General features: G+C 46.9%; 1 protein-coding gene across 6 annotated transcripts in view; it reads right to left on the bottom strand.

The window, feature by feature from the left end:
* Nucleotides 1–14,499, bottom strand: part of LOC130123689 (rho GTPase-activating protein 29-like) — a 57,013-nt gene that overhangs the window by 5,772 nt on the left and 36,742 nt on the right. For 4 of the 6 annotated variants that reach the window (XM_056292941.1, XM_056292946.1, XM_056292944.1 and 1 more), the window contains 9 exons: nucleotides 13,129–13,316; nucleotides 10,504–10,676; nucleotides 7,401–7,535; nucleotides 6,222–6,320; nucleotides 3,884–4,047; nucleotides 2,993–3,181; nucleotides 2,570–2,707; nucleotides 1,685–1,920; nucleotides 311–611 (listed from right to left, as the gene is read on the bottom strand). In XM_056292941.1, coding sequence (XP_056148916.1) covers nucleotides 311–611; nucleotides 1,685–1,920; nucleotides 2,570–2,707; nucleotides 2,993–3,181; nucleotides 3,884–4,047; nucleotides 6,222–6,320; nucleotides 7,401–7,535; nucleotides 10,504–10,676; nucleotides 13,129–13,316 — 1,623 coding nt within the window. The remainder of the gene's footprint in view (nucleotides 1–310; nucleotides 612–1,684; nucleotides 1,921–2,569; nucleotides 2,708–2,992; nucleotides 3,182–3,883; nucleotides 4,048–6,221; nucleotides 6,321–7,400; nucleotides 7,536–10,503; nucleotides 10,677–13,128; nucleotides 13,317–14,499) is intronic. The other 2 variants (XM_056292942.1, XM_056292943.1) reach the window with 2 other exon arrangements.

Raw genomic sequence — 14,499 nt, 5'->3', positions numbered from 1 at the left:
AACTATTTTTCTCTTGTTTTCTGTTTGGAACACATACTATGCACAACACATTTCCTCTTACCTCATATTAAGCTCATATCAACTTAGCATTAGCATTTAATATCAATACTGTAGAACAATAATTGTGGAGCGAGGCCCACATTAAGGCCCAGAGCAAGGCCCAGAACTTTCCTTGGATGAAAATTTTCCCAAACATCTATAACAGAGAGAATGATCATTTCTTTGATCTTTCACAGATTCTTTCTGATAGACACTCTGGAACGTGTTCTAGAACCCATAAATCTTGAACCACCACAAACCCCCTCCTCACCTCCTTGATGTCCAACAGTGAAGTGGAGTGCCTGCTAAGCCTCTGCTCCTTCTCCTGGGGGGTGAGCCTGGGGGAGGCATGGACAGACGAGGAAAGGCCGGAGGGGGACAGGGGGGACACGTCAAAGATCATGTGGAAGTGGCGCACCAGCAGCTCCACCATCAGGGCCTGGTACGGATAGTCCACCAGGGAGGACAGCGACACCTCAGCATCCGCCTGCCTTGGCTTGATCAGAGTGGGGCCAAAGATGATGCCCAAGTTGCTGGCCGTCATCTTGTTTTCCTCCGCTTGCTCGGTCACTCTGGGTGAGCAGAGATGGACGACGGGTTTGACTCACAACAGTGTTATTTCAGGTATTAGTGATTATTAATAGCAGGGCTGTAAGTGTTCACTGAATACTAGGGCTATGGGGTTAGTTGCAGTGTACAAGTCATTTGTACTTCTTGTTTCTTCCCCTCTGCTATGAGGAAGTGCAGGTCCTGTGTCCACGTCTGTAAGTTTGTTATGCGGAAGTTCATTTTTTAGCTCAACACTGGCGACATGTGCAGACAGCAGCTGAAGGAAATTGTGAGCGAGGACTTCCCTGAAAACCATTTTAACCAGTTATGTAATTTATCACTGGCTGTTAAAAATAATTTTTTTCTTAAAATGGGAATAAAATTTGCTGAGATCATTTCACTTATTTCCAAATAAAAAACTTTTATAAGTGAAATAATATGATTTATTTCAAATGAGTATCACTTGTTTCCAAAACATCCTCAAAAAAATTAACACTAGAAAAAAGCAAAGTGAATGACTCCCCCTGTGGCAGACATTTTTTCTAACGCGTTTCAACAATAGAATGGGGTTTTTTTTGGAGGGGGGGGATTTCCCCCCCTTTTTTCCCCCCAATTGTACCTGGCCAATTATCCTACTCTTCCGAGCCATCCTGGTCGCTGCTCCACCCCCTCTGCCGATCCGGGGAGGGCTGCAGACTACCACATGCCTCCTCCGACACATGTGGAGTCACCAGCCACTTCTTTTCACCTGGCAGTGAGGAGTTTCATCAGGGGGACGTAGCACGTGGGAGGATCACGCTATTCCCTCCAGCCCCCCCCCCCCCCCCCCCCCCAAACAGGCGCCCTGACCAGAGGAGGCGCTAGTGCAGCGACCAGGATCCGGCTTCCCACCCGCAGACACAGCCAATCGTGTCTGTAGGGATGCTCAACCAAGCCAGAGGTAACGTGGGGATTCGAACCAGCGATCCTCATGCTGGTAGGCAACAGAACAGACCGCTACGCTACCCAAATGATTTTAAGACAAAATATATTTAATTGACATGATGGCAGATTTTTTTTTTTGCAGTATAGCCATGTGTATTTGTTTGACACCTACCTGTTCAGGTGAGCAATGAGGAAGCGCAGGGTCCTGTAGTGGGCCTGGGGAAGCTGCCGGAGCAGGTCTCGGATCTTGAAGATCACCCTGTTGAGCTGAATGCTGAGGCCCCCCTGCCTGTCTTCTGTCTGGGCTCTTCTGGCTGCGTCAGCCTCCTCCACCAACACTCTCTGGCACTCCTTGGCCATGCCAATATAGTCGTTGTAGTATCGATAGAGGATCAGAGGCTCTGGCAGCTGCATGCAGATTGGAAATAATGCGGTTACAATTTTTTAAAAAAATGAAGGCTCACGATAAGATGAATGGAAAAAAAAAAATCAAGTTAAGAGCACCTTTTACAAAGAATACTAATAACGCACAACTAATATATGTCTCAAATCAGTATACAATACCTAAGACTGCATTCTTCACTACAATTGTGGCTATGACAGTTAGTAAGTTAACTGCAAGGACCAGCTAAGCCACATCAGTAGTAATGACAGACTATGGAACTATGGGTAAAGAATGTAAGGTCATTATGGCTTTAATACTGTGTCTGCTATAGTGTGTACTAACTGAAAAGTTGTACTAAAGAGTAGCACATGTGAAAGTAAAAGAATACGGAAAAAAATCAACAGAAAAAAAGAGATGACTAGCTCCCCGATTACCACAAGTTGATGTGGCAACTAGAAAATGATGGATGGCCACATGTTATAATGATAATGATAATAATAATAATGATAATAATGGATTACATTCATATGGGAATCAAAAACATGAAAGGGACATGTGTTTGACCATATACATAAAACAGAAAGCTTAATTTACCTAGAAGGTGTAATGAAAAACATTTTCGGGGGGGGGGGGCACCCACCCTCTAATGTCTTAGTACCGTGTGAGGCTCACCTGTCTCAGGTAAAGCTTGAGGACATTGCTGATGTCATGAGGTGAGAGGTCAGACAGCTCCACCAGTTCCTTGCCGTTCTCGAAAGCCTGACACAGCTTCTCCACACGCGACTTGGCACCATTCACACGGTAAATACCCTGTTAGGGAAGAAGGAGGTTACTTTTCTAAATTCACAAGTTCTAGTATTTTGTAGAAGATTGGTCAGAGATCATAACATGAAGGAGCAACCAAAACATCTCTGTAACCAGTGTTGTGTTTTGACATTCATTTTCTTTACGTGGTTTGTCTTGAGGAGGACATCCAGACTGAAACATGGACTGATAGACATAATCATGTGAACTGTACACAACCTGTCTATTGGACTGTTCTTGTTTTTTTAGAGAGATTCTGCGGGCGTGGCTCTAAACTCAGTGTCAGTTTACCTTGATGTTGAGCGCTCTGCTCTCGATCTCAGAAGTGCACTTCTTGATGATGAAAGGAACTCCATCCGGGCTGTTCTTCGCAGCCTGGGCAAAGTCGATACCGAACAAATGTAGTCGGCCCTGGAGCTTCTTATGGCCACACTGGATGGCCAATGTCTCCAGACACTTCTTATGGCAAGCCAGCGAACACTGACCAGGAAGAGCGAGAAAAGACACAACACTTATACACACATCTGAGGCAATACGTTCTGAGAAAAAAAAAAGTGATGGATAGAAAGTAAATAGATGAGACATCACTTAAAAATAGGAATAGGGAGTGAACTACTCTCACAAATGCTCAACCTGTAACTTTCATTCAGTCTCAACTCAATCTTATAAACTGCTTTGGCTGCTATAATTTATTACCAATTGAGCTTCGTGAATTCACAAGCTACTGCGGCTGGCAAAGTTAATTTCATGCCCCGCTAATCTGTATTAACACCTGACTTCATTCAACCTTTCATCCATTATCCAAACCGCTTATCCTGCTCTCAGGGTCCCGGGGATGCTGGAGCCTATACCAGTAGTCATTGGGTGACAGACGGGGAGACACACTGGACAGGCCGCCAGGACATCACAGGGCCGACACACACATTCACACCTAGGGACAATTTAGTATGGCCAATTCACCTGACCTACATGTCTTTGGACTGTGGGAGGAAACCGGAGCACCCGCAGGAAACCAACACAGACACAGGGAGCACATGCAAACTCCACACAGAGGACGACCCGGGACGACCCCCAAGGTTGGACTACCCCAGGGCTCGAACCCAGGACCTTCTTGCTGTGAGGCGACTGTGCTCCCTCATGAAACTTTCTGCAGATAAATTAAGTGTGTGTGTGTGTGTGTACCTCCTCACACTCGGCACCATGGAACACCACCAGACTGTCACACTCCCTGCACTTCGACGGGGCCCGCAGCTTCCTCAGCTTGTGGGTTTGGGCAGCCTTGGACATCTGGGCATTGCGGAAAGGACCAGGAGAACTGGCCGTCTCTGTCACCATCTCTGCTAGACCTGGAAAAAAACACACACAGAGGACGTAAACAAGGACACTCACTAACTAGAGTGAAAGAACGGACCAACTAACGTACCCAGAAACAGCGGCGCCGCGCCGTAAGTAGGTATAATGTTATGAGGATTCTAAGGGCGCCAGACTAGAGGGGGTGCCAGAACGGTGCTCAAAAAATATTGAAAAGAAAAATAAATAAATCAGTTTTACAAAAAAATCAGTCATTCTTCAGAAGTGTTATTAAAATGACATAATGATTTAAAACGTACATTGAAAGGGTTTGTTTGTAAAAAAAAATTACATATATATTTATACATTTATTTCTAGTTTTTCCCCTTATCCCACCCGATTACCCAATGGCATATGGCCAGATCTTGTCGAAGACCTCTCTGATTCGTGATCCACAGGAAGGAGAGATCCACAGGAAAGAGCCCACAGGTCCAATCTGGGCTATGGTGGTATCACATTCCTTTTTGTTAAGAGCATTTCATATGTTAAGTTGTCAAATTAAGAAGACGGACCCCTTATTGGAAAAGCTGTTGATGAGGGGATTGTTGGGCAAGCTGGTAGCATGGGATGAAGGTAGAGGAAGGGGTTTGATGTTTAGAGAATTCAGGAAAATAATAAAATAATTATTTGATTAATCAAATAAATAAAGGGCGCTCAGTCATATTCTTTATAGGGGCGCAAAATCCCTGGCGGCACCCCTGACCTTATGCCCCCTGCCCAGAAAAATGCAATCTGTTAAGTTTATTGACACAATCAACTTTTCAATCAGCTAAGTTCCACCAGCTTCTGATGAAGACCTTTAATGGGTTTTGTTTTGGGGTTTTTTCCCTCTCTTTTTCTACACACTTGTATCCGGCCAATTACCCCACCCTCGAGCTGTCCCGGTCACTGCTCCACCCTCTCTGCCGATCTGGGGAGGGGTGCAGACTACCATATGCCTCTTCCCATACACGTGGAGTAGCCAGCTGCTTCTTTTCACCTGACAGTGAGGAGTTTCACCAGGGGGACGTAGCGCGTGGGAGGATCACGCTATCCCCCCCCCAGTCCCCCCTCCCCCCCGAACAGGCGCCCCGACCGACCAGAGGAGGCTAGTGCAGCAACCAGGACACACACCCACATCCGGCTTGCCACCCGCAGACACAGCCAACTGTCTTGTAGGGACGCCTGACTAAGCCGGGGGTAAAACCAGCGATCCCTGTGTTGGTAGGCAACGGACTAGACCGCTACGCTACCCAGACACCCGAAGACCTTTAATGGATCAAAACATTTCACACAGCATGTGGAATTTCCTGTATACATATTTATTCCTCCAATACCGCTTGTCTATAATAGTTTGGTGTGCACGATAAATCAGCCTATTGAAAAAATAAAAATAAATAAATGACGTGGCAGCATCAAATTTTACATATCTTCTATTCCATTATGCATGAAAATCCTTTTCCTTCCATTCAGCTAGACAGACCTACACCACAATTCACAACAGAATCAGAGAAAATTAAGCCCCTGTGAGGAACTGCTACCAGACCTGGATGATGGCAGCTGCTCACCGGAGAAACGCTTCAGAAATGTCAAAGCCCTTGTTACTGTAACTGAGCCCTGCAAACAGCAGCTCCAGCAGCATCCTTCGACGCGTACCAATAACTCCTCCAGTGACACGACCGCACACAGACCACACACCTCAACTCTTCATAACGTGAAGCAGAATTAGAGGGGAAAAAAATGGGTCAAACTGACAAGCTCGAAATCCCGATGCCTCAAAACACAATGTGAAAATAAAAATAACCCGGTCGACTGCAGGGAGAGGTCAGCATCGAGGCGGGAACTGTGAGCTGGGGACCCGTGCCAAAACCAACACCCCCCCCCCCGTGGAATCACGGAGAGTGCAAAAACATTTGATGTGAGCAGAGGCCCTCACACACAGATGTAGAAAAGCCCCGTGTGTGTGGCAGGGTGTGCAGTGCATGGCTTCCTCCACTTCCCCCTCTCACTAATGGAAACGCACAAAATGCACTCGGGAACATACAAATAATGTGTTCCGTAGTATGTAACCAAAGACACACACACACACACACACAAAACATGTGATTGCTTAGGACTGAGGTAATGCTCTCACAGACAAAAACAACCCCCCCACCCCCCCCGCCCCCCCACACACACACAAAACTCTTACCGTTGTCGGAGGGAGATGGTGGCTCTCTCTCGTCCAGGTCGTCAGCAGAGGACATGGTGCCGGTGGAAGGGGTTCGAGGCAGCCGACGTTTGAAATCGCCTTTAAGCATGAACGGAAAACCAGAATTACTATTACAAGAAGCAAAATAAATACACAGCGCATATATATATATATATATATATATATATATATGTATGGAGAGATGACAGAGATTATCAGTACAGACTTACCACATGCACGTGTAATAAGATCTGTACACAGCGCTCTAAATAACATTCAGCATTGAGTGCTGTCTAGTGATATTGTTGTTCAGCTGAAGAGAGAAGTGTAGTGAGTGAGCGGGAGCACAATGGTCCGGTGTGCAACAGAGGAAGTTGAACAAAGTAGAAGGGCTGTATCACAATAATGTCAGCATTAGATAGACGGCTACCAAAGTGTGGATTTGCAAGATATAGGATGAAGTCAGCTGACCATTTTTACTGTCACCACAATGACATTTTTTTTTGCATCGGGGTTAATCAGATTTTATTGTGTTGTGTTGTTTTGTGTTACGTCATACGTCGGTGTTAAACCTGACTTAAAACCATTTTGTCAATTCAGTTGTGACTGAGATATTGACTTTTTTTGGACTGGACTTTTTTTTGGGGGGGGGGATTTCCCCCCTTTTTCTCCCCAGTTGTACTTTTTGCCAATTACCCCACTCTTCCAAACCCCGGTCGCTGTCCCCCCCCCCCCCCTCTGCTGATCCGGGGAGGGCTGCAGACTACCACATGCCTCCTCCGATACATGTGGAGTCGCCAGCCGCTTCTTTTCACCCGACAGTGAGGAGTTTCGCCAGGGGGATGTAGCGCGTGGGAGGATCACGCTATTCCCCCCAGTTCCCCCTCCCCAGTGAGCAGGCATCCCGATCGACCAGAGGAGGCGCTAGTGCAGCGACCAGGACACACACCCACATCCGGCTTCCCACCCGCAGACGTGGCCGATTGTGTCTGTAGGGACACCCAACCAAGCCGGAGGTAACACGGGGATTCGAACCGGCAATCCCCATGTTGGCAGGCAACAGAATAGACCGCCACACCACCTGGATGCCCCAGATTGGACATTTTTATAAACAGACTGTAGTTCACCTCTTGTGTTTAACCGTGAACAGTTCTAAACAATGGAACAAAATCCTCCTACCTGGGCTGGCAGTGGGGGAGTCCATGGAGCGGGACTCACTGCTGCCTCCAGCGCTCTCCGAGTCACTGCACATCCCCCCCTGGCTGCCCTGACTACCTGAGGCCCAGGCTCGCAGCGTGGCCTGGCCTCTCAGTGCTGCGGGAGACCACAAAGACCACCAGTTACAAACGCGAAGCACAAAAACAGCAATTCAAATCTAACTGAAAGGCAGGTAACAATTCTGTCAGTTAAACTGTCAGTGACATTTTCCGTTGTTTTGAAAGCAGAAAAAAAAAAAACAACAACCGAGGAACAGCTCAAAATAGTTTACTTTGTGAAACTTTGATGAGTCAAAGACACAGGGTAAGTCCCCATCAGATGTGTAAAGGCCGGGTTGCAGGCTAATTTTGTGCACGCACGCACACGCACACACACACACACACAACACCCGTGCTATCAACAGCACATACCAGGCATGTAGACTGGTTAAGGGTGAAAAGGGTGAGAAGGATGTGTGAGAAGAGAAAAACACAGAAGCGGGTCCAGGCGTAAGCTCCCCTGGAGTTTTTTTTTTAGTTTTATATATATATATATATATATATATATATATATATATATATATAAGCTGCTAAATGCTCATTTCTGTTGTCTTTTGCCTGGTGAAGGTCACAAGCTAACAGAATTACAAGATTGAGCAAAATAAAGTAGAAAGTATTAATTTATTAAGTACCTTTACATATGATATGCTCACATTTACAAAGGGTAGTCCCCCCCCCCTTTCTCCCCAGTTGTATCTGGCCAATTACCCCACTCTTCCAAGCCGTCCCGGTCACTGCTCCACCCCCTCTGCCAATCCGGGGAGGGCTGCAGACTACCACATGCCTCCTCCGATACATGTGGAGTCGCCAGCCGCTTCTTTTCACCTGACAGTGAGGAGTTTCGCCAGGGGGACGTAGCGCGTGGGAGGATCACGCTGTCCCCCCCCCGAACAGGCCCCCTGACCGACCAGAGGAGGCGCTAGTGCAGCGACCAGGACACATACCCACATCCGGCTTCCCACCCGTAGACACGGCCAGTTGTGTCTGTAGGGATGCCCGACTAAGACGGAGGCAACACGGGGATTCGAACTACCGCTCCCCGTGTTGGTAGGCAACGGAATAGGCCGCCACGCCACCCGGACGCCCACAACTATTTTCAAAATTGTTACTCTCCTTATCTACGCTATGCCAGAAACCATGTTAAACTGTGAGAAGAAAAATGACAAGTGTGAGTATGAAAGAGCATCCTATGCTTTAGGTCTGGTGTGGACAGGGCTAGAGGAGTCCATCCTTATTTTTCCTTCTTGGCCTGGACCAGTGTCTCAAGGGCCCACTTTCACTGTTTTGCCATATGCCTCAGCCTTGCCCTCTTCTCCTCTTCAGCCATCTGCCTCTCTCTCTCTCTCTCTCGAGCACTGCCAGATGGTTGGCAGCCATACTTGCTCTGCTGCCATCACTTCTCCGTGGACATTTGTGAGTGGTTCTTGCTGACCGGATGTTCTTCGAGTGTGCGGTCCACCTCCCCCGTACCTGACATCCCCCCTGAACAATGTTATCCAGCTTGCAAACAATTACTGCTTCCTCCAATCTAATGTCGTACCTCAGACTTTCTAACTCGTAGGTGTTTTTCGGTGTTCAGCTGACACCTTCTCTGTAGTTTCGCAGCGGGCACGCGCCACTTTGGCAACTTCATTCTGGCTTTTTCCGAAAACAACACAGCACGACACAGACCGGTGGTTCTGGGCTTGCGCTTTGCTGTGACTGGCGAATTGATTGGCTGCTGCCTTTTGTGGACAGTCAATACACGTGCATCCAAACACGCATCCACAGCATCAGATGTTCATGCCATCGTCTTTCTATGGAAGGTGCTTTGAGTAGCCAGGCTCTCAACCCCCCCCCCCCCCTCGCCCCAAATTACCAATTATTTCTTCTTCTTTTTTTAAAATAAATTTATTTCTAGTTTTTCCCCTTATCCCACCCAATTAACCCAATGGCATATGGCCGGAACTCTTGTCGAATAACTCCCCTGGCTCACGTTTCCACAGGAAGGGGATCGTCGTAACACCAGCTTCCTTCAAACTCGTGTCGGCTGCTCTCGCTATTTTACACGATGAAGCCTCGCATGGATTGCATCACCTTCAGGCCGCGAAGGAGACGTAGGGAGAATGCTTTCAGTTGCTTGGCTGCAGGCGCCTGGATGGGCCAGAGGGGTCGCTGGAGAACGACGAGTCCCCGAACACTACACCGATCTACACCCACTATCCCTCAGGTAAGGGTGGCTTAATGAATGCCTTACCCCGTGTACCGATTATTTCTCGAAGGATCTGCATGAATCATATAGGTGACCTATTCTGGATTCAAAACGGCGAATTTCGCCACAAGTTGACAATTTTTGGGCTTAACCAGTTTCCACAACACGGTACAGCCATTTAACTCACCTTACGATCATTAATAAATAATGCTAAAGTTCAGAGTACCAAATATGTCTTACTCTGTCTGTCTTCTCTCTCTGTCTACCACAGGCCTACTTTACCTACTAAGTACTTCCTTCCTTTTTTACCTTTTTAAATTTTTGTACAACCAAACATTTCATAAAGTAGTTATAGCTTTTTTTTTTAAAGCTGCTATCAAGAGTTTTGGATTTTTGTTGACTCTGCAAGCCCCTGTGGACTAAAGTGGTAGTGTTTTGCAGACGAAGGACTTAATTTTGCCCAAGTGTTGCCTGTTGTCGCAAGGATCTACACTCTTCCTCTGGTTGCTTGTATGAGAGTGTGAGAGATGTAGTAGTATTTTGGAAAAACAGGTATTTGCGAAACATACAGCGATGGGGTGGCATCTCTGATTGTGGCTATGTATCCTGTCTGTGTACCGGTCAGACAGAGGCATCAGAATTAAATCGAGATTGATAAATAATCAGTGGAAAAACTCCTTGTAGCATCTTTAAGACTTAATCTTCCAGTTTACAACGAACTATAGTGACGGTGAAAATATTGGCGAACCTCAATTGTTTTAAATTTTGAGATTTTTCATCTCAGCTGAACTGCGCATGGATGTTTTGCATGGATGTTTTGCATGAGTGTGTGCACCTTGTATGTCTGTAGTGCTGTTGGACATCTCCTCACCATTCTTCCCAGGCTGGGAGTGGAGCGGACTGTCCACCTCGTCTCCGCTCAGCACGTCATAGGAAGTGACGGACCCCTGCGACAAATTACCATGAGAGGAGTGGGTGCTGCCGACCGACCTTTTGTTGAATACAAACCTGAGGACACAGACAAAAGTGAATGGGTTCATTACGAGAAAACAGTTCAGTACAAGAAAACATATCAGAATCACAATCAGGCCATGTAGGTTCGCACAAACATGGAATTTGACTCCAGTTTCGTGGCTCTCTCAGTGTATGTAGCATAGAATAACAACACAACACAACAATCTTCAGCTATCCATCCATCCATCCATTATCCAAGCCACTAATCCAAATTCAGGGTCGCGGGATCCTGGAGCCTATCCCAGCAGTCATTGGGCGGCAGGCGGGGAGACACCCTGGACAGGCCGCCAGACCATTACAGGGCCAACACTTTCACACCTAGGGACGATTTAGTGCGGCCGATTCACCTGACCTACATGTCTTTGGACTGTGGGAGGAAACCGGAGCACCCGGAGGAAACCCACGCAGACACGGGGAGAACATGCAAACTCCACACAGAGGACGACCCGAGATGACCCCCAAGGGTTGGACAACCCCGGGGTTGGAACCCAGGACCTTTTTGCTGTGAGGCGACTGCGCTAACCACTGCGCCACCGTGCCGCTATATATACACATATATACAATATGACTTAAGTCTGGGAAAGGCTGCCTTTCAAAAATAACGTCCGCTCAATGTGAACAATGGAGCGGGTCGAGTCTTCTCCTAAAACTGTTCATTAAAGAGAGACTGACATGCCCTTTCTGAACACATTTTTTAACATTGGGAGTTCAAATCATAACCGAAAATAGGTGTGGTTTTATGAATTCAAAGCTATTGGCTACTGTCTTCCTGGGTGTTTGCAGGGGTGGGGCTCGGTACCACTCGTCACTTGCCGTAGAAAAAAATGGTGGTAGGCCTATGGCACGGCAGTGCAATACAACTTGGCGAATAATATGTTCGATGATGCAAATAACTGTTAGATAGATAGGCAGACAGATAGATATATAGATATAGCAATACGTCGTAGCAAGATCGATAATAAAGTCTCAGCAAAATAGCACAAACTCGAGCCAAGTAGCTAGCAGGGGGGGGGGGGTGAAAGGACGGCTTCTCCGTGGTTTTATAGCATCTCGCTACGGACACACCCTTATATGCAAATTGACTGGTGTCTACGTATCCACCGGCACAATTTGTCATTGGACACCATCTACAGTCAATCACAGATCTCTCTTGAGTGGCCGCAAACGCGCTGTTTTGGCCACTGAATTTCTCCGTGGTCACATTCCAACTCGGAACATAGCCTGTCAATAGGAGTGTTCAGATTTTGATGTCAGTATCACTTTAAAATTAAAAGGACTACATAAAAGTACTAATGTGCTACCAAGCTACATAAGCTCAGTACTGCTTTTACCCCAAAATAATAGTACTACATACTTCTCTAAACAACCCGATTATTTCCATTCATAATCAAACAAAATGTATCTTGCGTCAACGTGAATATACATGATTCATGCTGAATATCCCAGATCCAGTATGACATCAGCACCCACCTTCCACAGGGAAAACACTACAACGCCACGCCGTGCCAACAAACCCACTATGAAACAATGCCCTTCTGAGCCCATATGTGTTGATGCCATTCTCCACTGGTAGTGTGTGTGTGTGTGTGTAGTGTGTGTGTGTGTGGTATGCTGATATTTGACCCTGCTTTCATAGTGTGAGCCAGAGTGTGTAGGATAGCGCAAAACCAGAGCCAAAATCTCACGCTCGCAATCTCCCCTGCTGCATTCAGCCTACGCCACAGATATTTCCTGAGGAAGGGCAGCGAATTCAACACGCATTCTCTCTCTCTTACTCTTTTTCTCTCTCTATCTCTCTCTCGGCTCAAGTCGCTCATTCCCTTTCCAACCAGCCTTTTTGACACATTGTTACCCAAAACAAGAACTAGGCACAACTTAAAAACTTGAGGAATCAAGACTTCTGAAGGGCAGTAGTCACTTGGCCAAAGTCATTTTGAAACATCCTTTACAAAAACTGAAAGCTGACCCTGTAAAAGCCTGAAAAGCCAACTGCACCTAAACAAACACATGATTTCATCTGCGGTTTTGGCAAAATGACACACTATTGTTTCTGAGTTATGGGCTACGGTTATAGTTATAATAAACTATACTGTTTCTTCTACGTGTTTGTCAACAAAGTGTCCTGAATTACGGCTGCTTGAGGAAACGCCCGGCCCAGTAGTGAGTATAATGTCTCTTAAATTCAGCAAACCCCAACTGCAACAGAATTAAAGCAATCAGATTACAGAAGATGACTGCAGAAGAGCCGTCGCCCCGAGCCAAACAGCTAGGGTTTCACCTCCGGACGCCTATTTGACCGTCCTTTGTTTTCAACTGAGACGAACATCTGTCCAAAAAAAATACAGCCTCGTCAATATCACAACCCACTGAGTAATAACGCAACCAATTCAAGTTTCTGTATTCGCCGCCTTCAAAATGGCGGGAAAGAGCCCGCGGACGGTCGTACCTAAGGTTGTCAGAGGAGATGGAGTCCGAGTGTATGCGCTCTTTAGGCAGGTCTTTGGGCAGGTTGCGGACAAACTCGGCGTAGCGTTCGCCTGGCTCGTACAGCTTGGCGCTCTCACTCAGCGCCTGGTAGTGGGCAGGGAGGGACAAGGTCTGGGCTTGCTGCATCTGAAACCAGTTCACCGTCACCTGGAAGGAAGGGGAAGATTGGTAGATCAGTGTGTAGGACAGATTAAGAGAGCGAGTGAGCGAACGAGTGACCGAAGGAATAGAAATTGGTGAGAGGATAGGAAGATAAAAAAACAGACAAACAATAAACCACAAAACAACACAACTATCAATATCCCTTGGTTCAGTCCAGCAAAGCCCAGTCCTTTAAAGACTTCATCCTGTTAGCAAGACGCCAACATGGCTGGGGTTTAATTCCTTCTGTGGGGGCATCCGGGTAGCGTAGCGGTCTATATCATTGCCTACCAACACAGAGATCGCCGGTTCGAATCCCCGTGTTACCTCCGGCTTGGTCGGGCGTCGCTACAGACACAATTGGCTGTGTCTGTGAGGTGGGAAGCCGGATGTGGGTATGTGTCCTGATTGCTGCACTAGCGCCTACTCTAGTCGGTCGGGCACCTGCTCGGGGGGGGAGGGGGAACTGAGGGGAATAGTGTGATCCTCCCACGCGCTACATCCCCCGGCAAAACTCCTCACTGTCAGATGAAAAGAAGCGGCTGGCGACTCCACATGTATCAGAGGAGGCATGTGATAGTCTGCAACCCTCCCCGGATCGGCAGAGGGGGTGGAGCAGCGACCGGGACGGCTCGGAAGGGTGGGGTAATTGGCTGGATAACATTGGGGAGAAAATAAATAAATAAATAAAATTATTCCTTCTGTGGGCCACAAGTGCTAAAAATGAGTGTTAATGTTCTACGTCATTGCACTCGTTTTTATTATAGGGTAGATTGACAACAGCACCCATAAGATGTGTCCTCGGGGAGCGTGTCAACCATTAGAATGATTTCAAATAAATCCATCAGAACCAAATGTTAATAAAATCTAAACTACCATAAAATATGCAGCAAAATATGTAATTTAAGGAGTCGCTTCAGCCAAGAGCACTCAAAATACGAGAAGACGGTCATTAAGCCATGGTGGAATCTGGCGCCTGAGTGTCCAGCTGAACCTTTAACCTCATGTGAACCGGTGCATAGCTTGAGAGCCTCCAATCAGCCCTTCTTGTTGTTTCTATGTCCAGGATACAGTCAACCCTACCGTTGCCATCAGGGCTTCTAGACTGAAAAGGCCGACCCAAGGAGCTCAGGTTCCTTTCTCCCATTATTTAAATCTCTCCGGGAAAACTCATCGTTCTAAATTTCAT

The sequence above is a fragment of the Lampris incognitus genome, chromosome 14 (assembly GCF_029633865.1).
Source record: "Lampris incognitus isolate fLamInc1 chromosome 14, fLamInc1.hap2, whole genome shotgun sequence".
Lineage (NCBI taxonomy): Eukaryota > Metazoa > Chordata > Actinopteri > Lampriformes > Lampridae > Lampris > Lampris incognitus.
Note: the sequence above shows the minus strand (reverse complement) of the source record. Positions and strands in the feature narration are given on the sequence as shown.